Below are 25,298 nucleotides of genomic sequence, written 5' to 3' on the forward strand. Positions count from 1 at the left end.
AAATTCAACAGGAGTTTAAGAGAATCGAATGGAGGGAAATATTCAATTGAAATCATGACTGTGAATGTGAATGGGATGAACCTGTCCAAAAAAAAACAACAAGAAAAAAATAGAATGGATTAGAAAGCACCATCTAACAATGTTTTACAAGAAATTGACTTGAGACAAATATTTACACAGAATTAAAATAAAGGACTAAAGCAAACATATTATTCTTCATCTGAACTCAGAAAAGCAGGGGAAGCAATCACGATCTCAAACAAAGAAATAGAAAAAAAAAAAAGTAACCTTAATTAAAAGAGACAATCAGAGAAACTCCATTTTGTTGAAAGACATTATAAAGTAGACAGTGTTACTTCAATACTTATCATGTGGAATATGAATGGAATAGCACCCAAATGTTAAAGGAAAAGCTAAGCAAGTCATAGGAAGAAATAGAGTGAAACTTTAATACTAGGAAACCTCAGTGTACCCCCTTTCAGAACCAGGCCAAACTGATTAACACTGGGAAAAATAATCTGACAATATATGATCTATATATGCAATGTTCCATACCCATAGACCCCAGTCTCTTCAGAGTATTAGGTGGAAATTCAAACTTCTCAAAGTTGAACCTCTTCTTCAATCTTGTTCTTTATACTTTCACAACATTCATTTCCATTTGTTTTGTAGCTGTTCGTAAATTTACACCGTTGCGGTCATTGCGTATACTGTAACCCCAGATGCTGCTTGTTTCACGTTGTATCAGTTCATGTAAGTCTTTGCCTGCTTCTCTATTCTATTTCTTACAGAACAATAATATTGCATTACATTCATTTGCCACAGTTTCTTTAGTCGTTTGCCAATAGATGGGCATCTTCTTTGTTTCCAGTTTTTTCCTAGTACAAAAAGTGTTACAATAAATATTTTAGTGACTATGGAACCCTTCTTGTTAATGACCTCCTTGACCTATATGCCTAGCGGTGGAATCTGTAGGTCAGAATGTCTGGACATTTTAGTTACTTTCTTTGCATCATTTCAATTTGCTTTGCAGAATGTTTGGACCAAGTTGTAGCTCCACCAACAATGCATTAGTGTGCTGGTCTTTTCACAATATTTCCAATGTTGACCATTATCATCTTTTGTCATCTTTCCACAATTTTAAAATGTGAAGTAAAACCTCAGGGTTGTTTTGATTTTCATTTCTCTGGTTATAGTGATTTGAGCAATCTTTCATATATATGGTTGTTGATAGTTTGCAGTTTTGTCTTTTGAGACCTGTTTGTTCCTATCCTTTGGCATCTCTGTGTTGGGGACCAAAAAGCCTTAATTATTAAATCCTATGGGGGGGGTTTTCTTCCTGGTCTTCAGCCTTATTTTCCTCTCTGCTGTATTTGTCACTCTTTACTAGTCTCTTCTCCTAGCTACTCTCCTCTAAATCTCCATGGCCTTACTCTTGCCTCTCCTCCTACCTGTAGTCTGACTACTCATTCTCTCTTTTCTTGGGTCATCTCTCCTGTAATGTTCTATCTCTCTGGGTGTACATCATGGCTCTGTCATGGGCCCTATTCTTTTTGCATATTTTCTTTCTCTTAGTAATCACAACTGCTTACCTGGGTTTAATTATCAACTCTATGTAGATACATAAATATATGTATGATGTTGTTGTTCATCATTTAGTTGTGTCCAAGTTTTCATGATCTCATTTGGGATTTTCTTTTTGCCTTTTGGAGGGCAATTGGGATTAAGTAACTTGCCCAAGGTTACACAGCTAGTTTTTTTGTGTGGGTGTTAAGTGTCTGAGGCCAGAACCAAACTCAGGACCTCCTGACTCTGGGGCCAGGGCTTTACTCACTGCGCCACCTAGCCGCCCTCATTTGGGGTTTTCTTAACAAAGATTCTGGAGCAGTTTGACATTTCCTTCTCTAGCTCATTTTACAGAAAGCTGAGACAAGTAGGGTTAAGTGACTTGCCCAGGGTAACACAGCTAATGTGTCTGAGGCTGAATTTGAACTCAGGAAGATGAATCTTCCTGATTCCCAGTCTAGCACTCTATCTGCTTTGCCACTTAGCTGCCTATGTATGATTAATAGCTGGAATGTATACAGTACTTTAAAGCTTGCAAAGTATACTAATATTTCATCTTACGTAGACCATCTGTGAATTCTGTGAAGTAGGTGTCTCCTTTGAAGAAAGTCTTATGAAGAATGTCTCATTTTTAGAAGTGAGAAAACCGAGACATTCAGAGGTGAAGTGACTTACCCAGAGTCACACAGCTAGGAAGTGTCTGGGGCAGGATTTGAACTCAAGTCTTCCTGCCTCCAAGTCTAACCCTCTACCCCTAAACAAACCTAGTTTCAGTCTCTCTCTTGAGCTCCAGTCCTGCATCACCAACAGCCTATTGAACATTTCATACTGGATAGCCAGTTAAAGACATGTTAAAGACCTTAGATTAAAAAGGTCAAAGTCAACTACTGCATCCAAAGTCATCTCTAGTTGTCCTGATCTATACTGTGCCACTGGACCCAGATGGAGAAAGTGAGGCTGGTGACTTTGAACAGCTCTGCCTCACTTAAATCCAACTCATTTGAATGTCTTGGCATCACCTCCCTGATGTCAAGGTCCTCTTTGAGTACAAAATAACAACTGGATAACCTGGAGAGATCTCAGACTCAACTTACTATTTTCAAAACAGAACTCACTCTTTCTCCACAGCCCTGAAACTCACCTGTCTACTGAAGGTCCTCATTTTTGTTAAGAGCCCCACCATGTCCCAGGGGCAGACCCTTAGCATTATTGCCTCACTCTCCTTCACCCCATACAACCAATCAGTTGCTGAATCTATTTCTCACCCCCTTCACATGTTACATGTTCTATGGATGCCTAGAAAAAGTGCAAGCAGTCAATAGTCAAGAAATATTTAAAGCACCTACTATGTGCTAGGTAGGCACTGTGCTAAGACAGTCCCTGCCCTCAAGGAGCTTATAGTCTAATAGGGGAAGACAACACATAAAACAAAGTGGAAAAGGGAGGAGAGGTACCAATAAGGGAGGTGGGTTAGAGAAGGCAGAGAAGTCCCAAAGGAGTGCAGCCAGATGGGAAAGGAGGGGAGATCTGAGTTGAGCTTCCTCCTTAAAGGAAGTCCTGGAATTCCTAGTTCTACCTTCAATCAGACGGGAAGTGGGTAGGGATGAGGTGGAGTCCCAAGACTGATGGGATCTTGGCAGGGTGATGAGATTACCCCTACAATATTAGGGCATTATGGAGAAGTCCTAGATGGCCCAAACTAGGTGAGAAATGAGGAGTAAGTGAATCAGCGGGAGCTCAAGAACTATCTATGGTTCTTAGCAAATATGGACAGCAAGGGTACTTTGAACTGGGATCATCTTCTCTGAGAGGCCCACCTTATGGGTAGGTGGCTACCCCAGGGGTACAAACAAAAAGTCCTATATTCAAAGCTCAAAAAATAAAAATTCACAAATAGATGATGAGGGAATCATAGCTGGATGATTATTCATTTGAAAAAATAATCTGGTGATTTTCATGGATTGTAGGCTCAAAAAGTAACAATGGCAGCCAAAAAAAATGCTAATGTGATCTTAGAGCCTGGCTTGAGAGGCATTGTGTCTATGTTTCTCTGATGACAATGAGTGCTAGATATCTGTGCAATGTCAAGAGACAAAGGCAGAAGCAGCAAAGCTCCCTGAGGGAGAGACAGGCAGGTCAAACCCCACTGCCACTGTGATCAGCATCTCTCTCAGGCCCTGACAGCGACAAGCCAAGAGCCTTGGAAGGATCACTGCTCCCAGCTCCATGCCCTCAGCTACTATCCAGAGAAGATGCGACCTTGTACACATTGGCTTCTGCAGACCCAGACAAGAAAGTTCCTATCCTCAATGCCCCGGGCCCTGTCAAATGGTTCTACAATGGAAACTTATATGATTTTTATCAGGGGAATTGGGACACTAAAGAGGCAGCAGGACCATCTACCGTATGGACCATGGGGCCTTTCCATCTCACTCACAGCTGAAACCTTCCCTATGTGTTGTTGCTGCAAAAGAATAAGAGCTCCCTTACCTACCTGTGTCCTGAGAGCAGGGCCCAGCTTACTTCTCCCCTTATATCCTCAGCTATTAGCACAATGTTTTGTCCATAGTAAGCACTTAACAAATGCTTCATTCATTCATTTGTTCATGAAATACTAAGGTCTCCAAAGCACTGAAATTGAGAATCACTCAGAGACAACAGAGAGGAATAGAGTGGGTGTGAATGGGCTGAAATACATCCCAAATATGGTATTATGCTAGAGAGAGAGTGAAAAGGACCTCATCACAGAAATGTATGACTGAAAAAAGAAAAAAAAATGAGTTAGGGAATGATTAAACAACACTCCCAAGTGGGCCAGAACTAGATTAAACTGTAATTGGATAATATTTAACAAAATAATTAAAAATACAAAAGAACGTAATGTTAATCTCCTTCTGTATGGTTCAACAGGCTCTGTTTCTACTTGACTTTGATGCCACTGGTTTAGCTGGAGCAGAGGGACAATGGTGAGGAATGCCAGCCATATCAGAAGGGGATAAAGGATTAGGTTTTTTCTGCTTGGTCCTAGAGGGCAGAACCAAGAGCAATGAGGGGGAAGACAATGCTGACAAGTTGTTCCATGGGTGGTGATGGAATCCCCTCAATGGAGGCTTTTCAGCCGAGTCTAGAGGATTCCTGCTCAGGTACAGACTGGACTTAGTACTACCCAACCTAGCTGGGCCCTTCTCCCTAGCAGGGACAGCTAAGTACTCTGCACATACTCAAAAGGACCGGGTTCTTTGGCCAGTCCCTGTTACCCTCAGCATACACTCTTGGCTTCCTGCTGGCTCAGGGTGAGAGTCCCTCACCTGTTACACCCTTCATTCTTACCTCTCACTGCCTGGATGACCTTGGGCAAGTCACTTCCAGTTAGTGGGCCTTAGTTTACTCATAAAATGAAGGGGCTGGATGAGCTGGACTCAGGTTCCTTCTGATTCTTGACCTAGGATCCTAAGATCTCACTTCTTTTCCTCCTTCCCTCTGTCCCTCACCCACACTAGATCCTCCTCATCATTACCTCCTGAAACCCTCATCTTAACCAGTCTCATGTTAGGGGCTTGAGACTCTGGTGACTGGCCCCCTTCCCTGGAGCCCACAGGGGGAACCCTGAGTCAGGGGGCCCATGTGAGGGTAATCAACCCTAGGGTGGAGGTAGGGACAGGACAGTGGACAGTGCCTAGAGCTATGAACCAAGGAGCCAGACTCTACCCCAGGCTTCCAGGGGTGCACTGAAATCCCACAGATCCAGGGCCCTTTTCTCTCTGCTGTCTCCCAGACTCAGGGCTCCCCCTTTCTGCTGCTTGGACTCCAGAAGTTCTCCTATTCCAGCTGCACCCAAGAGAGCTCCTAGGCACTACCACCAGACTTAGGGACACTAGATAGGAGGAAAAATTGGAGCACATGGATGGAAAGTACCAGAAAAGACAGAGGATGTGTGTGTGTGTGTGTGTGTGTGTGTGTATGTGTGTGATCAGAGCAGGAATTGTCCCTTCTATGAGAGTAGGCAGTCTGATTTAGGTAGAAGAACCCCTCCTTCCCCTCTCAGACAAGAGATCCCCCCAATTCTAGTTCTTCTGTGTTCTGCCCTGTATGCTCAGACTACAACTAGAGTGCTGGCTGCACTCCTGGACACCAGGGTTTAGGGAGAACACTGGTATGTCCATAAGAGGGCAGCCAGGCTAGAAAAGGGCCTTGAGTCTCCTTCATTGGAGCTGACTGCTGCAAGCAATGGGGGAGATGACCATCCCAGTCAGCCCTCCACCTCAGCTGTTCATACAGCTTTTTTTTTTCTTAAAGAGCTGTCCAGACATGCTCTCACCCAACCATCCTAAGGAGAGCTGTATATGCTCCCTTTTCAATACGTGGCATTCCTTAGAGACCTGGGGGCAATGACCTATGGACTCATAGACCTAGGAAGGCATGGAGCCCACCCTGGACCTGAACAAGATTCCTCTCTATGACATTCCTGCCAGTGAGCATTCTGCTCCTCCTTGGAGACCTAGATAGAACAGAGGCTCAGAGCCTTGCCTCCAAGAACTTTCAACTTGTAATATTTTGGATAACTGTATTTCACTCTAATTAGTTTCCTTGGTAATCCTGCATAATTCACTTTTTGCATTTAAAAAATTTTCTTCTGAGAAGGGCTCAAGATGCTTCACCAGATTGCCCAAGGGGCCACAGGTACAACATGAAGGTGAAAAACCTCTGCCCTACAGGGAAGCTCACTTTTTTTTGGAGGCCATCAGTGTGTGACTTGCCCAGAGTCACAGTTAATATTTCTGAGGCTGCACTTGAACTCAGGCCCTGAAAACTCACCACCTCTAGAGGAAGCCCATTCCACCCCACTGGAAAACCAGAACTAATGGGCCAGTTTTTCCTTGCTTGTCCTTCCCTCTAACTTCCCCACCTGGGCTCTGGTCCCAGTTCTACTCTCTGGGGCCAAGGACACAGCAGTCCTTCAGATGGTTGAAGACCCAAATCCAGTTGCTCTCCCTCCCCCCACCCAGGTCTTCTCTTCTCCAGGATGACTGAATGCCCCTGGTCCTCTCTTCTCATAAGGTCTCATCTCCTGTCCCCTCACCCTCCTCGCTGACCTCATGTCACTCTTGAGGCTGGACTCAACTGGGGGAGCAGTTTGAGAGGTGTGGGGAGACAGACAACGGGAGAATGGAGGTAGGAGAGGATTAAGTCAGGAGCGGGGAGCCCCCATGATATCACAAGCTGTCTCCCAGCTTCTGACCCCTCCCCAACCTATTGCTCAGAAAGGATAGCGAATGGTGCCTGCCCCCTGGTGGCCAGACTCTGCCATGCCGGGAGGGGGTGGAGTTGAAACCCAGGTAGAAGGGAAACTCCCCTGACAACTATAGCAGGATAGGCAAGAGAGGGGAAAGGGAATAAGCATTTATAGCACCTACTCTGTGCTAGGCACTGTGCTAAGCGCTTTTAATAGAGATTATCCATTGGATCCTCCCGACAGCCCCGGGAGGTGGGTATATTTATTATCCCCATTTTACAGTTGAGGAAACAGAAGCACCCAGAGTAAAGTGACTTACCCAGGGTCACACATCTAGTCAGTAATCTGAGGCTGGATTTGAACTCAGGGCTTCCTGACTCCATGATCAGTGTTCTATCCACTGGGCCACCAGCTGCCTCTGGTGGCTGGACATCTCTCCTATGAGCTGAGGCTCTTGTCTGGGCCCTGTTGGGACTGGGTGTTGAAGTCAGGCTTTATGGGAGCTGAGCTTAGGCCCTTTGGCCAGAGAAGTCCCCATTATTCTCTTCCTGGCCTGTCATACAGACAGGTTGATTTGTCTGGGCCACTTTCCACCTTCCACAGTGCCAACCTTACTCATAGGCACCAAACTCAGCTCCACTCAGAATTAGCCCGAAATCAAACAAGGACCTAGGCCCTTGGGCACTGTGACTTCAGCTCCTTCTCCTTGCCTTAGTCTACCTTCTGGCAGGTCCCCATGGGAAATTTATGGACAGAGGTTTTTCTCCAGTCTGTGGTGCCCTCTCAGGCACCCGACCATCCTTAGGAGGGGACTCAGAATCCCTCACCCATCAGAAAGACAGAGACAGATGGACACACAAATCAGAGACAGAGACATACACAAGTCAGAGAATAAAAAACAGAGAGACGTGTCAAATGGAGCAGAATCACAGAGATCAAGACACCCCATCAGCCTCAGTTTTGAGAAAGTAGACAAAGAATCTTCACTTTGACAGCTGAGACAGAGGGAGATGGAGTTGGAGGTGCACAGAAGACAGACAGACTGGGCAGTGGGCAGCTGGTGCCATGTGGGCAGAACAGGCTCAGGCAACAATGGACTTTATTGAGATGGAGTATTGTGAGCCTTTCTCCCTCCCCGCCTCTCCTCAGATAACCTAACCCTCCCTCCCCCCACACTGAGGCTCAAACTCCATGGCACTGAGACTGGACAGAGAGACCAAGGGTCATGAACTGGCATATGAATGGTGTGGATGGGTGGGTGGCAGGAGAAGAAGACGATCAGGTCAGGCCTGAATCCTGCATCTCCTCCCCACTGTGGGCAGGAAGAGAACACCAGCACAAGGTTCCTCCCCAACTGCTGGTGAGGTTGAGAACAATAGGAAATGAGGCTCCCCCTGGCAGAAAGTCTTGGGGTATTACTCCTAAGAAGAGGGAGCCCATGGGAAGTAGGGCCTGTAGCTCCATGAAGGGACAAGGAGAAGTTTGGCCACCAGGAAGTGATGTTGACCCGATCTGGCGTTCCAATCCTACAGTCAATGGGAAGATACAGTCCCCAGGTAGTGGGTTTGGGAGGTGGCCTCCTACCTCCTCCATAGACAGAGATGCTATCCCTGATGCAGGGAAGGGGTGAGTCACCACTCAGCAAACTAGGTGACTTTGTGACTTTGTAGAGAATGGGGAGGAGCTTCCACACTGGCTCCTCCCACCCCCACCTAATAGCTGGGGGAGTCTAGCTTGGAAGGCAGGGGAACACTAACACATTTCTGGCACCTATCCCACCAGCCTCCCCTAAATCAGGCAGGGCCTTCACTAGGTCAATGATGCCATCTGACTGACTTCCTGAAGCAGGGGGAATGGACATAGGAGACAGTACCTCTAGTGAGGAAAGAGCTGGGGGAGAGGGAGGCTGGCCTGAGGAACATCTTGGGGTCTAGTTTCCAATCTCTTCCCACAGGCCTTGAGATCTTAAATTTAAATTTAAAGCCAGAAGGGACCGTTGAAACCATACTGTCTCCTCAGTTCAGAGAACGAAAGGAAGGGTCAGACCAGGGGAGACGAGAGGCCTGGGCTGCTACAAGAACGTCACGTCATCCTGACACTGTCCCCAGTACCAGTGGGCCCCATAGCTGAGGCCAGACCTGGCATCCTCAGGGACCTCCTCTCCAGGAGGCTTCCGCCCAGACCTGGCCCCCAACGCTGTATCGGCCTCTGTCCAGGACCTCTCTTCTGAGGGAGGAGCCTTTGTCCAGGTCATGCCAGGTGGAGGATGTCGGCTGCCAGCCTCGGAGAGCCCCTCATCATCGGGCTCAGCCCCAGAGGCCAGTGTGTCCAGGTAGCTGCCGATAGAGACGCTGTCCAGCCGATCCACAGCTGCAGCTGTGGTGGTGGTTGGGGTGGGGTCCGGCAGGCTCTCCCAGCTGCCTCGGTGGGAACAGGCTCCTGGGCTGCCCCCTGTCAGGCTGTACTGGCTGCTGGTGAGGCTGCTACATCGGCTAGCCAGGGCTCCCCGCTCTTCTAGCAACCAACGCACGGCCTCAATGCCCTCGTTCACTGTGACAAGTTGCTGCAAGATCTTCACGTCGATGGCTCGAAGGTAAGCCTGGGGAGTGAGGAAGAGAGAGGAAGGGGCTGCAGGCTGAGTCCAGGAAAGGAGGACAAGGCCAGTTTCTAAGTTGGGAAGGCCACCCCATGGGGCAGGGCAGGAGTCAGAATCACAAGTCTTTTTTTTTGGAGGTCTGAGTTAACATGCAAGCTATGTGACCTTTGGGCAAGCCACTACCCCCACCCCATACACACACCCCCTGACTCAGTTTGTTCATCTTCAAAAGAGTGGAGTAGATTGGTCTGTAAGTTCCCTTCATGGCCTAACATTCCCTGAGTCTAAATCACAGAATCACAGCAGCTCAGAGATGGAAAGCACCTGTGTGGCATCAAACCCAATCTAGATATCATCCCTTACAAGCAGTCAGCCAGCCTCTGCTTAGAGACCCCCACGGAAGGGGAGCTCACCACCAAAAACCACCTCCAGAGGGAGTCACTTTGGGACAGTTCTCAGGGTTAGGAAGTTCTTCCTGCCATCCAGCCTCAATTGGCTTATTTGGGACTTCCCCCATGGTGCCTGGGGCCAAGGAGGGCCAAGCCGCTCCCTGTTTCATAGGACAACCCTTCACATATTTGAAGACAGCTCTCCTAACAATATCACACAAATGGCTAATGCTGGTTCTAGAGGATAGATGATGAAATGTCCTATCCTGCTCTTGGCAGACCCTTCAGATGCCCCATATCACCCATGATTCTGGATCAGGTCACTGTGCTGGTTAATAGGTCCAGGAAATCTAGGGAAACTTTATTGTCCCTCCATTGGGTTAAGGGGGAATGTGGGGGCAGGGGAAGGCAGAGGGAGGAAGACAGAGATGGGCCTGGGCATCAGAAGGAACAATGACAGCACTGGGAGGACTGGGACGTGTGAGAGACAAAGGCCAAGAGCCTGTGTTCTCAGAGGGGGATCTTGGCTCTCCAGGTTGGACCTTGGTACATCCTTGGTGACCAGGCAAGGGCTGAGATGGGATGAGGAGCACTGGTGACTAGGGGAAACAGGAGGAGGTAGCTGAAGGTGAGGTTCATCAGCTTGGATAAGATGTCCCTGAAGAAGGCAGTGAGGATGGGGTTAGACAGGAAGACTGGCCACGAGCCAGGTTGTCAAATCATCAAGAAAGCTGAGGCAAGGACCAAGAGGTCAGCAGGGGGCACCAAGAATGGGGAGAGGATAAGAAGAAGATTGACTAGACCAGGGGTGGGGAACCTATGGCCTCGAGGCCACACATGGCCTTCTAGATCCTTGGTGTGAACATTTGACTGAGTCCAGGTTTCACATAATAATCTATTATTGAGGGATTTGTTCTGTGAAGTTGGGATTCAGTCAAAGGGCTACACTTGAGGACCTAGAGGGCCACATGTGGCCTTGAGGCTGCAGTCCTACCCCGGGGCTAGACTTCCAAAAACAAGAAGGTCTGCCAAGGTCAGTGGCAGAGGAGGAGTCCTCAGGCTTCAGCAGGGGCAGGACACTAGGATGATTAGACATCTGTGGAAGGTACTGCCAAAGACCGGGTATCTTCAGGGGTGAGTTGGAGAGTGAAGGACTGTGGGTTAGAAGCTTTAAGGAGGTCCCAGAAGAGCCCATCATCCCTAACAGAATAGTGATGCACAAGGTAGGCTAGATGGGAGGGGGCAATGTGGTATATCCACTCCCCTAGAGCCCCCAAGGCCAGAGTGGATACCTGAAATTGGGACTTAACATGCTACACGTCAGGGGTATGTGGGGGGAATGCCTGAGGGGGCTGAGGCAAACTGTGCTCCCCTCACAGACACAGGGAGAGAAGACACTGTGAAGGCACCTTGGTGGTGCCCCAAGAGCCCTGGGCGTGACTTGGGATGGCAGGGCTGTGGTAGGGGCTGAATGAGGGGCCTCCATTTCTCCAGTGGCCCTCCCTGTGCATGGGTGGGAATGCTAGGCTCATGAGGACAGCCAGGGCCACCTGGAGGTGGTCAAACGTGGAACAATGGAGACAGTACTGAGAGCCAGCTTTTAGGTAGCCAGAAGGAACTTCCTCACAGACCCAAAGGGGAATGGGTTGCTCCCCCTCACCAGAGGCTGCCAAGCATAGACAAGGCGAGAAAAGAAGGGGTTCTGGCTCAGAGTCAGAATGAACTACAAGCCCCGGGAGGAGAATATGGGGGCTCTGGTCCTGAGTCCCCATGGAGACCTTACACCAAGCAAAGGTTCTGCCCCAAATGGGGAGCCATCCAGAGAGGCCAGGCAGGGTGAGAATGAAAGAGAGAACACTTTGTTGTTGTGCTTCAGTTGTGTGTGACCACATTCAGGGTTTTCTTGGCAAAGATACCGAAGTGGTTTGCCATTTCCTTCTCCAGCTCATTTTACAGATGAGGAAACTGAGGCCAACAGGGTTATTTTAGTGACTTGCCCAGGGTCACACAGCTGGAATTGTCTGAGGCCAGATTTGAACTCACAAAGATGAGTCTTTCTGACTCCACAGCTGGTGCTCTATCCACTGCACCACCTAGTTGCCTGAGAGAGAACACAGCCCCTACAGATTTCCTTCCCCCACCCCCCTCAGATTTCTAAGAACCTGGCAACAGCCCCTCAGTTCTAAGGAAGCAGAAACAAGAGCCAGAGAAGAGGTATGAATATGTATGGCTATGGGGAAAGGAGGGTGGAGAGTGACGTCACTGTCTAGGCCCTAGGGAAAATCAAGGACTCCACACTTCTGGGCTCCTAGTCCTTTCCCCAACCCCCACCCCCAAACACTTACTGGAGGCATCTGGGGATCCTCAGAGAATGTGGAAGCACAGAATGTCTGAGCTCAAAGCAGCCTTGGGAATCACTTCCTCATCTGTCATTTTACAGAGGAGGAAACTGGGACTGAGGAGGAAAAGGGCTTGCTCAAGGTCACTCAGCTTGAAAGGGACAGAGCTAGGACATCACACTGACAGCCTGGGCTAGAATAGACCCAGGGACTCTGGTTATCAAGGCAACAGCAGCTGGAGTGGGAGGACTCTTGGAGGGGGAAGGGAGAGAAATGCCCCACCCCCACCCCAGCCCACCAAGGGGCGACTTCTTTGGCCACATTCATACTCTAGGTCCAGATCTGATCAGGAAGGGAGAAAAAGCCTGGGGCTTTGGCATGAGAAGGACCCTGTGCCAGCCCATCTTGAGTGGGACAGCTGGGTTGGCAGATGGAGGCTTGAAGACCAGAGCCCTCCTCCCTTCCCACACAGATTTTGGGGAGGTAATAGGGAGCTTTAAAGGGCCAGTGCCCAAAGTCATAGAGTATCCAAGCTGGAAGGGACCTGACAGAATGTCAGACCATCTAGGCTCCTTAGACAGAGAAGGAAACTGAGACCTGGAGAAAAGGGAGTTGTGGGTACTCACAGCCAGTCAGGCAGAGACTGGGTATTGGAATGTGGGTCCTCTCCCATCCACTCTACAGTTTACAAAATCACAGATCAATGAGAAATTGAAAGCCCTAGCCATTCTCCCACCCCAGGGGAAAGGAGAAGACAATTAGATGAGGCTGGACACCAGGATGCCTAGGTCTCAAAACCAGCTGGGGCCCTGGAAAAAGTCAGATTGGGGGTTTTAGGAGAAACTAGAGCAGCACAACTCCCCATTGCACTTCCCAACACAATTAAGCAGGCTTTTCAATGGGGATGAAAATTCAAAAGTTGTAGAAATATCCCTTCCCCCAACTCTCTATTTCAGCTGACAGAGGGAGAAGTTAGAAAGTGTTAACACTGAAGGGGAAAGAGCCCGGGACAAGTATTTCTAGGTCTCACACTAGCTCTGTGACCTCAGACAAGTTCCTTCTACCACTGGGCCTCAGTTTCCCCATTTGTAAAGTGGGGTAACAACTGGCTCTCTGAGAGGTGGAGTGGGGAAGTGCTTTGTAAACTTTTCTGTAGAAATGGCTGTAACTATTCTTAACCCCATGACGTCATCATAGATTGGAGGCTGGCCATTCCATCACAGGCAGCCTATTGAGTTTTAGATGAAAACAATTCACTTCTCTAGTGGAAAGCCCTGTGATGTTAAAGGCCAGTCTTCTGTGCACTTGGCCTTGGACAGCAGACCTACAGTCTATTGATTGGTGCTGAGTGGCTCAGGGCCAGCCTGAGAACTCTCCCTTCTCCCAGCGTGCTCAGCTGAGCTCCCTCAGAAGAGACTCCAGGCTCACCCTGAGGCCACTAGGAGGCAATATAAGCAATCATCAAAATAAGGTTTTCTTTTGCCGAAACACAATTCTCCCTGCCCACCCCCCAACTTACAGAGTGGAAAACTGAGATTCATAGAATTGAATTGAAGGATTTGCCCAAAGTCACAGAGCAGCTGAGTACCCTCCACTGACATCCAATTCAGGGTCCTCTCCACAGCACTCCATTTGCCTCTGTTTCTCTGAGCCCTAAGATCCTGACGATGAGGGGAGAGGGTTCTGCAGCTAACTTAGGGACCACTGGCCTCTAATAGAGCCGGTGTCCTGCAAAGACACGAGTGGGGATGTGGCGGCTTGGGGCACCTTCTGCCCGACACAAACACACACCCACGGTGAGGGGGGGCAGATGGCTCCTCAGAGCCTGGCTGCTTTTGCTACACCCCCTCCTCACTTTAGTGCAGGGGCACCAGTGAATAGGAGGTCACCAGGGTCTGGGAAAGAGGAGGGCTGGGGAGATTCGTCACCACCTCCGAAGTGGTTTCCCTAGAGCCCTGTCTTTGGTGAAGGGTATGGGGGTGACCAATAAGAGATGGGACAGAAGGCGTCTGGAAGCCCTTCTTTTTTCAATCCCTTCTTTGCACAGAAGAGACCGGGTCCCACTGAGGGAAGGGTCTTGTCCAGGGTCCTATAGCCCGCTGACTGTTGGCATTACAGCCCAAGTCAAGTCAGCGGGTGTCTGGGGTGTGAGGCAGGCCCCAAAATCCTCACAGAAAAAGAAAACAAACCTGACCTTTTATTCTGGAACCAGATGGGGGAAAACAAAACAAAACAAAACAAAATAAGCCATGGAAAAAGCCCCAGAACGTCCTTTCCCCTGACCGGGGGGTGGAGACTGAACCAGGCAGAGCCTTAAAGCCCCCCAAACCACTATCTCCGGGTTCAGCTCGCACCTAGCCAGGCTTTAACCCTGTGGGTGATGGGGGGTTGGGGGGGGGTGAAGTATCAAGCAGGAGCTTTAACCCTTCCATTCGGAGAGACCACCTGGGGACAGAGACTAGGTTTAAAATCCGGTGGGGGACAGGGGGAGACAGAGGGAGGGACTCACTCACCAGCTCGAGCCTTAGCGCCGTGACCTTGTCGCCCAGACCCAGGCCGTGGCCGGCTTCTGACGTCCCTTGGGGAGACTGCAGCAGCGCGGATACCGGCTCTGCCTCGCCCCGCAAGCTGCGGAGCAGCCCCTCGGGAGTCTTCCGGCCCACCTTGCCCTCCACGTCCCGCAGGTCGGGCGCCGAGCACTCCGGGGTCCCCTCCATGCGGGAGCATGCGGGGGCATGAGGAGCCCGCGACGCTTCGCTTCCCCTGTCCCCCTGCCCCCCTGCCCCTACGGGGCGGGGCCCCCCGGACGTCTCGTTCCCACTCTCCTCCTGGCTCTTCCCCGAAGCAGAGTGCAGCTTCAGATCTCTGAGCCCAGCGGGGTCCGGAGCTGAGGGGCGGGGCCTGAGCCTGCGGCTAGGGACGACTTTGACTCCAGACTCCCTCTCTCCTTCCCGCTGGGAGCAGCCGAATCCCGCAGATCCAGCTTGGAACCGCCAGCACAGGCTAGGTGCGGGGGCGGGGGCGGACCCGGCTGGCTGCGCCGTAAATATCAGAGCAGAGCTCAGCCCCCGACGCAGTTACTTTAGACGTCGTATGCCTTTTTCCCGCGCTAGGAAGACAGCAGACCCGGGTTCTGGTCTCCTAGCCACTGACGCTTCCGTCTCCAGATCTCAGCTTCCTCATCTGTAAATGATGGTTGGAAGTATGGATAGGGTGCTGATCTTGGAGTCGGGAGACCCGGGTGGGAATTCTGTCTTGGACAGGAGGCAGCGGGACCCTGGACAAGTCCCTTCTCATTGTCCTCACAACAACCCAGGTGACATTATCATCCCCATTTTACAGTTGGGGAAACTGAGGCAAACAGAGGTTACGAGACCTGTCCAGGGTCACATAGCTAAGTCTGAGGCCAAATTTGAACTCAGGTCTTCCCGACTTCAGGCCCAGGGCTCTAACCACTTTCATCACCTAGCTGCCTCAGTGAAGCTAACAATAATTATTGGGGTACCTCCAGCTCACTGGGTTGTCAAGATGAGGCTCCAAGGAGATAGACAGTTGGAGGGAAAAATAGAAAAGGAAAGACAAATCTGTGCTGGTATAAAGATCTACTCTTGGTAACAGGCTGGGCATGCACTGGAGAACCTCTAAGGTTTGTCTAAGCTCCCTCCAGCTCTGACCTCTGTTCTCTGTTCCAGGTCTGCTCTTCTCTATTTTAAGTCACCAGTTCTGACACTGTTTTCTAAGGGCCCTCCTAGATCTGTCTTGTGTTCTCAGTCCTACCTTTTTATGTTTCTTTCAGCTCTAACATTCTCTGTTTCATGTTCTAAGATTCCTTCCCAGATCTCATGTTCTCTGTTCTATATCCCAAGGGTCCAAAAATCTAAGTGGACGATTCCACAAGCCTCTCATTCCAAGCCTAGGGTTCTAGCATCCTCATAGACTGAGTCCTCTGCTGCATATTCAAAACTGCTAAGAATTCCAATGTTTTTTGAATCTGAGTCTAAACTAGGAAAAATCTAAGATTCCCCAGTCTGCCTTTTAGCCTGGAAACTCCCCCTCCCCCCTCCTTCTATGAGCAAGGCTAGAGCCCTTGGGAGACTTAACTTGATTCCAAGGGGCCTCTGGATGTAAAGAACCCAGAGCACTAATCTCCCTGCCCCCAACCCCCATTCCCCACCCCCTCCTGGCCCTGTTTTCTCTCCCTAAAAATTAATTGGCCCTAGGAAAGGGAGTAGCTAAGCAACAGCCTAGAGGGGGTGGAGGAGGGAGTGGTGAATGTGGCATCCTCTTCCTTCTTCCTCCTCCTCTTCATCCTCCACAATATTAATATATACTCCTTGGATTCCTGTATCCTCTGTTAGACCTTAGGGATATTAACTGGACTGGGACCCAAGCCTTTCCCCCCAAGGCCATGGGGAGCTAAAAATAATGAGAAAATTACCAGCACCTGACACAGCCTAGCTGGGGGTGGTAGGGAGAGGGTGGTAGTGTACCCAGGGAGGGTAATGGGCTGAAAGTCAGGAAATCTGGAATCTAGTGTTGTATATGCCATAGACTGCTGTATGTGTGTGTGTGTGTGTGTGTGTGTGACCTGGGCTAAGTCACTTTAGTTCTCGGGGCTATCTTTTAAATAAGAATAAGCCTTCTTGAGGCTGTTGTAAGTACATAGTGAGAGAAAGGGTCAGAGCATTTCTACCACATCTCTCCAGACACAGTCTTCTTCCTCAAGCCCAGTGAACCTAGGAGAGTTCAGGTCCTCATCACCTTTTGCCTGGACGAATAGCAGTAACATTTACAAAGCACTTACATATTTTATTATCTTGGTGAGGCCTCACAATTACCCTATGCTAGGTGTACATATATTATTAGTATTCCTATTTTATGGATAAGGAAATAAGAGGTAAAGTGACTCCTCTAAGGTCACACAGCTAGTGTCTGAGATGGGATTTGAACCCAGGTATTTCTGACTGCAGATTTATGAACCCTACCCACTGCTTTATGCTGCCTCAGTTACCTGAGCCTCCCATTTGTTTTCCCTGGCAATGTTCTCCAATCTCCTTTCCAATCTATCTGTGAACAGACATCATTTTGTAAAACTCTCACAGGTTACTGCCCATCTTAGTGTTTACAAAGTGCTGAAAACCCGAAGACAATTTAAAAAAAAAAGAAGTAAGGAAAATCCAGTAAGTCTTCTCTCCCTGAGGTCCTCCCCACCAGCTTCCAGAACCCATGGGTACTTGGAGCCAACTGGAAATCACCCCCTCACCTTCTGGTGAGAAGCCAAACTTACTGAATAAAAACCAGCCCTTGGGAGGGCACCGAGGTTAAACTAATTCTGAGTTTGAGAATTTTATAAAATGATGTCTGCGTATTGAAATTGTGTAACCATGGATTTAAATATATATGTATATTTGATATTCTGTGCTTGACAACAAATACCAATTAAAATGAACATTTTGTAGGCAAAGAAGATTGTATATGGAACAATGAATCTCTACAACAAATTGATGGCTTTTTTAAAACAAGCATAAGAAATTTCTATGATAGGATAGGACGCTACTGATGCTGTCTTCCTTGTCTGCAATGCGTTCTGGACCTTTTCCTGGGCTTTTCTGTGTTTTAACCTGCTTCAATGCACGGCCCCCATGCTTTCCTTTTTTTTTTTTTTAACATCACTATTGCTTAAGCCCCTCCTTTTCAAGGAGAGAGAGAGAGAGAGAGAGAGAGAGAGAATCCTTCCTTGTGATAAACACAGAAGAGCAAAACAAATTCCCACGTGGGAAAATGAAAATCTTCTGCATATGAAATCCATGGGAGTGAGCAGTAAGTGGGATCCTGATTTTGCACCTTCCTACCTTAGCCCCCTTATAAGTGGCATCTCCAGAGTTTGAAGGGCATGGCATCTACACTCCCTTAAGTCGAATTACTCCCCAGTGAGATGGTGAAGTATCCTTGGTATTACTTCCATTTTATAGAAGGTAGAAGCGAGGCTCGGAGAGGAACTGGGACTTGTCCGACCGGTTTGGAAGTGACCCTGGGTAAGATTCGAATCAGGGCTTCTCTGAGTCCGAGGCTAGCACCCCGCTTTCGCTGCCCCAGCTGCCTTGCTGTTCCAGTTGGGAGCCCCTAAGGCTCGCTTTGAAAACCCGCTCCATCCACCCCGGGCTCTTTTGTGGGGCTTTGGCCTAGTCTTTTCCCGACCGTGGACTTCCAGTACGTTCCCGTCTCCAATGGAGTGTGACCTGGAGGGAGTCACTTTCCCGAGCCGGCAAGCCCCTGGCTTTCCCAGGAATCCCTGTCTCTGAATTTGTAAAAGGTGGAGTGGGCTGGACGGTTCTAACCCTTTGGGGTGTCACGGAGCCCAAGGGCGCAGGGCACCTGCGGAAGAATGGGGGACCCCGGCTCCGAATCAGGCGTTTAAATGCGGACAGTAAGGGGCCCGTGATTACCATGGAAACCAATGCTAGCAGTGCACAGTCCTCCCGAGTTTTAAGAAGTCCAGTTCAGGGCGCCGGGGTTAGAGCCCCCCAGACGCCTCGATGACGATGACGCCTCGGAACTTCTCTCCCCCCACCCCTTCCTCCCACCCCGGAGCCTCAGTTTCCTTGTCTGTAAGTCTGGTTGTTCCAGGTCCCCGCCTCCCCCCTTTCCCCCTCCCTCCCCCCGCTCCGCTCGGGGCAGGGCTCTCAGGGGCGGGGCCGGGGTCCTGACGGCTCCTCGAGGCTCCTCCCCATCCCCCTCCTCTTCTCCCGCCCCTCCAGCTCCGAGGCCCTTTAAGCCCCGCCCTTCTCCGGCCTCTGACCCAGCGGAGACCGGAAGCTACGGGCCGGGACGGGACGGGGCGGGGCGGGGAGGGGTCGGGAGGCAGCATGGAGGAGGTGGCTCGCTCCGGGCCCACCCGCTGCTGCTCCTGCCGCCGCTGCCGCCGCTGCCGCTGCTGCCGACCCTGAGCCTGCCCGGGCTGCGCTGGGCGGGCGCCGCGGCTCCCCGTGACGGCCGTGAGTGCGCGAGGCGGGGGGTGGGGGGCGATCGCGGGGGCGGGGGGCGCCCGGCCCCTCACGGCTCCCCTCTCCCATGTCGCCAGGTGTGCAATGACGGGGGCTCCCGGGAGGCCCCAGTGAGGAGCAGGGCCCCTGGCCGCTCCGGGCATGGACGAGTGGAAGCCCGGCCCCTCGGGGAAGCCCTTCGGGGCTAGGAAGAAGCGGGGCTGGTACCTGACCTGGAAGTACCGGCTGACGAACCAGCGCCTCGTGCGGCGCCTCTGCCAGGTGGGGCTGCAGCCCGGCCGGGGGCCCCGACCCCTTTTTGTCGCCCCCTCGCCCTGGTAGCCTTCTCCAGACTCAGTCCTGCCCCCCTCATCTCGTGTGTCCTCACATCCCCCCGGGGCTTTTGGTCCCCATCTTTGCCGGCCTGCCCCTGTCCTATATGGGCCCGGCTCTGGGCCTTCTTGGGCTTCGGGGTAGCTGGGAGTAAGAACAGCCCCAGGCCCCTGCCTTGGGTGGGGGCACAGGAGGAGCAGATGAGGACCCTGCCATCCTAGGGCTCCCAGGCTGGGGCTGGGGCCTGGGGGAGTCCCCAGTCTGCCTGAGGGGACCCAGGTTCTCCATAAAAACCAGTAAAGCAACATTGTAGCAGCTGCAGGAGGGGAGGAGGGGCCTCAGAACTCTGCACAGGCAGAGAGCCCTGGGGGGCGACCAGAATCAGGGAGACCTTCCTAGAGTGCTGGGTGGGCAGGGGCTGGTGGTAGCACTTAAGACTCTGGGTCCTGGACTCCGCTATTCAAACCTAACCCTCCCCCCATCCCCACCGGACTTTGGAGAAGGTGAGTTTGCTCAGGCTGTCACTACCCCAGGACGCAGGGGGCCTTCCCTCTTGCATGGCCCTTTGCTCCAGCTGTCCCCTTCTCTTGCAGACAGGGGCTGTTCTGTTTCTGCTGGTGACGGTCCTAGTCAACATCAAACTGATCCTGGACACACGTCGGGGGGTCAGCGAGGATGGCGAGGACCTGGAGTCAGAGCATGACTATGGTTTGAGGGGGGATGGCCTGGGGGAATGGGGAGGCCATAGGAGAGGGGGAGCCAAGACCTCAGTGTGTGGGGCAGGAGAGGAGGGGATGATCCTGACCTTTCCCCTTATCCCCTAGAAGAGACCCTGCAGCACCAAGAACCCCCAAGGCGGGGCGCTGCTGGCCCCCACAGGGTGCTGGATGTTGAGGTCTACTCCAGCCGGAGCAAAGTATATGTAGCTGTGGATGGCACTACGGTGAGTTCAGTGTGTCTTGTTCCACGCCCCCTCCAGGTCCTAGATTGGAGCCAGTGTACCCTTCAGCTGCCTTCCCCAGAAGGTCCCCTGGCTGCCTGGGAGGGAGTTGACCTAGTGAAATAGACAGACCTAGGATTAGACTCTGAGGCTGGGGGAGCCCAAGAAGGCAGGTTCCTGGGGGAGTCCCCAGTCTGACTGAGGAGACCCAGATTCTGGGTCAGTAAAGTGACATTATAGCAGCAGGAGAAGGAGGAGGGACCTCAGAGGTGTTCTGTCCACTTGCCCCAGTCTGACTGAGGGGACCCAGATTCTGGGTCAGTAAAGTGACATTATAGCAGCAGGAGAAGGAGGAGGGACCTCAGAGGTGTTCTGTCCACTTGGCAGAGCCCCAGGGCTACCAGAATCTGGGAGATCTTCCCAGAGTACTGGGTGGGTGGGGACCGGTGGTAACCCCAAGGAATGAAGGACCAGGAAGTCATTCCTGCAACCCTGTTGGAGGGTTTTGGGGGGCCAACAGGGAGAAGGCCTAGCCCAGCTTCCTCTGCTAGGAGGGGGCCATAGACAGCCAGGGGAGCCTGGGAGTCAGGAGGCCTGCATTCTGAGCTGATTGTAACTCCAGGAAAGGCCCTTCCCCTCTGGGAGCCTCCATTTCTTCCTCTGCAAAAAGAACAAGTCCATTCACCTGGGAGGTGATGCTATGGCTGGAGCCAAGGACTCTGGGAGACAGAAAAGAAAAGGAAGTGTGTTCCAGGGATAGAAAGCAGCCTGGCAAAGACCCTGGAATGGGAGTGGAATGTCATGTCCAGGGAGCAGCCAAGAGGTCCCTCTGGCTGAAACCTCTAGTGTGTCTGGGGGGAGTGATGGGAGATGTTTTCAGAGGTGGTTGGGAGCTGGAAGGATTTCAGGGTCAGGAGTCAGGCTCATTCTACAGGTAGTAGAGAGCCCCTGAAGCTTCTTGAGCAGGGGAGTGAGGTGGTCAGGGGAATTCCAGTAGGAAGCTTATTCTGGCAGCCCAGAAGAGGTTGGATTGAAGAGTCAGCTGGGTCAATAAACATGATTGAGTGCCTGTTGTGTGTCAGACACTAAGGGGAGAGAGCAGAAGCAGGCATGCCAGTTAGGAGGCAATAGTATAGGTAAGGGGCAGGGGGCTGGGAGACTGGAGGAGGGGGACAGGTGGGAAGGCTGCTTCCTGGATAGAATCTACCAAACTGAGTGACTGATTGCCTTCTCCCTTGCCATGGCTGCACCTGTCTCTGAGGTTGAGAACTCTCAAGGGGGAAAAGATGGGGAACCACAGTTTGGCAGAGCTAACCAAGCTTTGGATGTCTGCTGTTATGTGTAGTGCTCCTCACCCATAGTCCCCCACCTCTGCAGGAGAGGGAAGAGGGGAGGCAGGTGCCTTGTCACAGTTGGGGCTGAGCTCAGTTGTGATTAGACAGCCTCATGCGTCCAGATAAGTCTTCTCTGCCTCTCTGCCTCCATCGTGTTTGCTGTTTCTTACTTTACAGGGCAGTAATATACCCTTAACATGCCAAGGTGGGAGCAGATAGTGAGCTCCCAACAGCCTCACCTACTCAGATTCTGGGATGCTCAGCCCTATCTTCTTCCTCCCCTGTCATGTCACCGGCACCAGGAACAGCCTGGTCCCCTTCATTGTGGAAGGAGGCAGGACATGGTGCTGGCTTGGGATCCCAGCTTCAGCTTCAGGCAGCCCAGTGAGGAAATGGACCTGAAGCTTGCCCAGGGTCACCCAGCCCTTATAATTAGGATAGTAGTAGTAACAGCAGCAAGAGCAGTAGTAGTAGCAGTGCCTCTAATACTAGTCAGCATTTGCCTAGCACCCTGGCATGTTTGCAGAGGGACTTTGGGGAAGCTATCTCACTTCCCTCCTCCCTCACCCCCATCATAAGAAGGCCAATCTGCACGTTGTCCTCAGAGGTCAGTGGTGCTGGGCAAGGGGGTGAAGTAGTAAAGGGCACAGAACTGGAGGCAGGAGAGCCGGATTCAGTTCCTAACACTTAGGCTCCCTGATGGCTGTGGTACCCTGGGCAACTTGCTTCAGCCCTCTTGGCCTCAGTTTCCATTTGGAAAATGAGGGAGGCAGGCTGGGTGAGCTCAGAGGTCCTTCAGCCCCAGCCCACTGTCTTCGTGTTTCTTCTCACTGGCTCTCCTCCCTCTCCCATTCAGGTCCTGGAAGATGAGGCTCGGGAGCAGGGACGAGGCATCCATGTCATTGTTCTCAACCAGGCCACGGTGAGACCTGGGACCCACTGGGGGATGAGGGCCCTGGAGCTGGGTGCTGGAACCTCACTTGGCTCTCTCGTCCCTTAATCCCTCAGGGCCACGTGATGGCAAAGCGGGTGTTTGATACGTACTCCCCCCATGAAGATGAGGCCATGGTTCTCTTCCTCAACATGGTGGCCCCTGGCCGGGTGATCATCTGCACTGTCAAGGTCAGTGTGATTGCCCTGCTCTCGGTCCTGACCTGGCCTCCTGGTGGTCCTGGGCCTCTGCTGGGCTGGAAACAGGGAAGGAGCCAGGGTGTGGAATGGGCTGACTCTGAGGCTTAGGGGATTCCTGCCTGACCCAATCTGACCCCTAGGATGAGGGCTCATTCCACCTCAAGGATACAGCCAAGGCCCTCCTTCGGAGCCTAGGCAGCCAGGCGGGGCCAGTGCTGGGCTGGCGGGACACCTGGGCCTTCGTCAGCCGGAAAGGAGGTAAGGCAGCAGCACCTACTCCTCCCTGTCCCCCAAAGGACTGGCTGCAGCCTAGGCTGAGGGCTGCGGGCACATAAGGCTGAAGAGAGGCATTGGGATTACCTGGAATAGGGCAGGAGGCTGGGGGCAGGGTGACCAGCCGGGAAGCAGGGTCTGGGATGCCTGGACCCAAGAGCTGGGCCCCTTTCTCCTCTTAACCCCTTCCCACGTTCCTTATCCCCACCAGGTGCTGTGCTTGGTGAAAAGCACTCCAAATCACCTACTTTGTCTTCATGGGGGGAGCCCATCTTGTTAAAGACAGACGTCCTGCTGAGCTCCGCTGAAGGTGAGACCTAAGGGGGCCAGCCGGACTGGGACTGAGTTGGGGTGTTGGAAGCTGGGGCCTGGGAAGTGCAATGGTGGGGTATGGATGGGTATGAATGGGGTCAGGATGATGGGGTATGGCCTTGCCTAGAGGACCGTTGAGAGTCCGAGAGCCAGGAGCATCACCTGAGCCCAGGACTTATGGGATACTTAGGCTGAGCCTGGGGGGGGCCTTGGGGGGGCTGGAACAAGACCCAAGGATGTTTAGGGCGAGAGAGTTAGTGCTGTCTGACCTGCGTGATGGGAAGAGGAGGTGGGGGGAAGGGCCCAGGCCAAATCCCTTCCATGCCCCCAGAGGCAGAGTGTCACTGGGCAGACACTGAACTGAATCGTCGTCGAAAACGCTTCTGCAGCAAAGTGGAGGGTTATGGGAGTGTGTGCAGCTGTGGGGACCCCACCCCCATTGAGTTCAACCCTGACCCGGTGAGTGAGCAGAGAGCTCAGGGGCAGGATATGGGGGCTGGGCTGAGCCTTGGGGCAAGACCTGGGAGCTAAGGCTGAGCCAAAGTCTTGCTGTTCAGGGAGGAGGTGGGGGGATGGGCTTAGCTTGGGATAGGGGTTGGACCAGAGGAACAAACCAGGACCACTAAGGCCAAACAGAAGAAAACAAGTGCCCTGGACACAGTACTATGGATTTTGGAGTGTGGGTGTGGCCCTCTCTGCTGTGGACCTCCCCTCCAACAACAAAGATCTCACCCCATCTATGCCTGCCCAATCCAGGCCCTCCTATAAGCCTGCCAGGGGCCTACTTCACTGGGAGGTTCTCCTGGATTTCTCCACACTCCTGGACACTCCCAGTGGGACACCTGGCCTGTCATCTCTTCAGTGTTTGCTAACTATCACTTTGTGGTGACCACGGGTAGAAGAGAATCAGGGAATTGGTTCCAGAAAGGGAGCCTAAGAAAAGGGAATTTGAGATTCACAAGACACCCAGAGACAGGAGAACCATGGGTATTATGATTATGCGCATCTTACAGAAACAGGGAGACAGACCTGTAAGGGCAAAGTGGCTTGCCCAGGGTCACATAGCTGGGCCAGAGGCAGGGTTTGAAATCAGGTCTCTTGGCCACAATCCTAAACTATAGCTATCACACCACACTCTTGTCTTTGGCACAGTATTAACTAAATAACAGTATTTTCCCTAACCTCTGAAATGAGAAAAGTTCACCCTGGGACCCAGGTCACATCAAAAGTTCATATAAGACTTCCTGAGACCTTTTCCCTTGGGAAGGAGAGGCCTCATTGGGAGCTGAATTCTATTCTTCCTTTCCCCCCAATCTCCCAGCTTCCCAACAACAAGGTTGCCAATGTGCCTGTGGCAGTCATTGCAGGGAACCGGCCTAACTACCTGTACAGGTAAGCCCTGGGTAGGGAGATGGGACCACCCCCTAACCCATACAGGTAAGCCCAGGGTGATGGGATGGCCCTCCTTACCTATATAGGTGAATCCTGGGAAGGGAAATGGGCCTATCTACCTATATAACTGAGCTCAAAGTATGGGAATGGTCTATCTTACCTGTATAGGCTAAGCCTAGAGAAGGGAGATGAGGCCCATCTACCTGTATAAGGCTAAGCCTAGGGAAGGGAGATGGGGCCCATCTATCTATATAGGCTAAGCCTAGGGAAGGGGGATAAGGCCCACTTACCTGTACAGGTGAGCCTAGGAAGGGAAATGAAGCCAACCTACCTGTAAAGATGAGCCTAGGAAGGGAGATGAGGCCCACCTGCCTGTACAGATGAGGCTAGGAAGGGAGATGGGCCTACCTACCTGTACAGGTGAGCCTAGGAAGGGAGATGGGCCCACCTACCTGTACAGGTGAGCATAGGAAGGGA

The 25,298-nt window shown here is 51.6% G+C and overlaps 3 protein-coding genes across 4 annotated transcripts in view; 1 reads left to right on the plus strand and 2 right to left on the minus strand.

Annotated features, from left to right (window-relative positions):
- The window catches only part of LOC138165037 (cytochrome b-c1 complex subunit 6, mitochondrial-like), a 289,794-nt gene that overhangs the window by 45,951 nt on the left and 218,545 nt on the right, over nt 1-25,298 (minus strand). The window lies entirely within an intron of this gene.
- On the minus strand, nt 6,981-15,190 carry LOC138165017 (leucine rich adaptor protein 1-like). The gene is made up of 2 exons (XM_069093076.1): nt 14,637-15,190; nt 6,981-9,398 (listed from the first exon to the last, which is right to left on the minus strand). Exons 1-2 carry the CDS (start codon nt 14,838-14,840, stop codon nt 8,871-8,873), a joined length of 732 nt encoding a protein of 243 aa, XP_068949177.1. The 5' UTR covers nt 14,841-15,190; the 3' UTR covers nt 6,981-8,870.
- The window catches only part of LOC138165018 (protein O-linked-mannose beta-1,2-N-acetylglucosaminyltransferase 1), a 19,058-nt gene continuing 12,729 nt past the window's right edge, over nt 18,970-25,298 (plus strand). For both annotated transcript variants that reach the window (XM_069093077.1, XM_069093078.1), the window contains exons 1-10: nt 18,970-19,118; nt 19,205-19,388; nt 20,033-20,147; nt 20,264-20,382; nt 22,570-22,635; nt 22,722-22,835; nt 22,985-23,102; nt 23,329-23,427; nt 23,761-23,888; nt 24,751-24,821. In XM_069093077.1, coding sequence (XP_068949178.1) covers nt 19,269-19,388; nt 20,033-20,147; nt 20,264-20,382; nt 22,570-22,635; nt 22,722-22,835; nt 22,985-23,102; nt 23,329-23,427; nt 23,761-23,888; nt 24,751-24,821 — 950 coding nt within the window. In that variant the 5' untranslated portion in view covers nt 18,970-19,118; nt 19,205-19,268. The remainder of the gene's footprint in view (nt 19,119-19,204; nt 19,389-20,032; nt 20,148-20,263; nt 20,383-22,569; nt 22,636-22,721; nt 22,836-22,984; nt 23,103-23,328; nt 23,428-23,760; nt 23,889-24,750; nt 24,822-25,298) is intronic.

Source organism: Petaurus breviceps, unplaced genomic scaffold (genome assembly GCF_028583685.1).
Source record: "Petaurus breviceps papuanus isolate PSGF00001 unplaced genomic scaffold, PetGlider_PUasm1.0 207, whole genome shotgun sequence".
Taxonomy (NCBI): Eukaryota; Metazoa; Chordata; class Mammalia; order Diprotodontia; family Petauridae; genus Petaurus; species Petaurus breviceps.

Excerpts from the sequence above, each read along its gene's own strand:
- LOC138165017 (XM_069093076.1), bottom strand. The coding sequence starts at position 14,840 with ATGGAGGGGACCCCGGAGTGCTCGGCGCCCGACCTGCGGGACGTGGAG. Across the intron at positions 9,399-14,636 it reads CGGCGCTAAGGCTCGAGCTG|GCTTACCTTCGAGCCATCGA; the intron begins GTGAGTGAGTCC and ends CTCACTCCCCAG.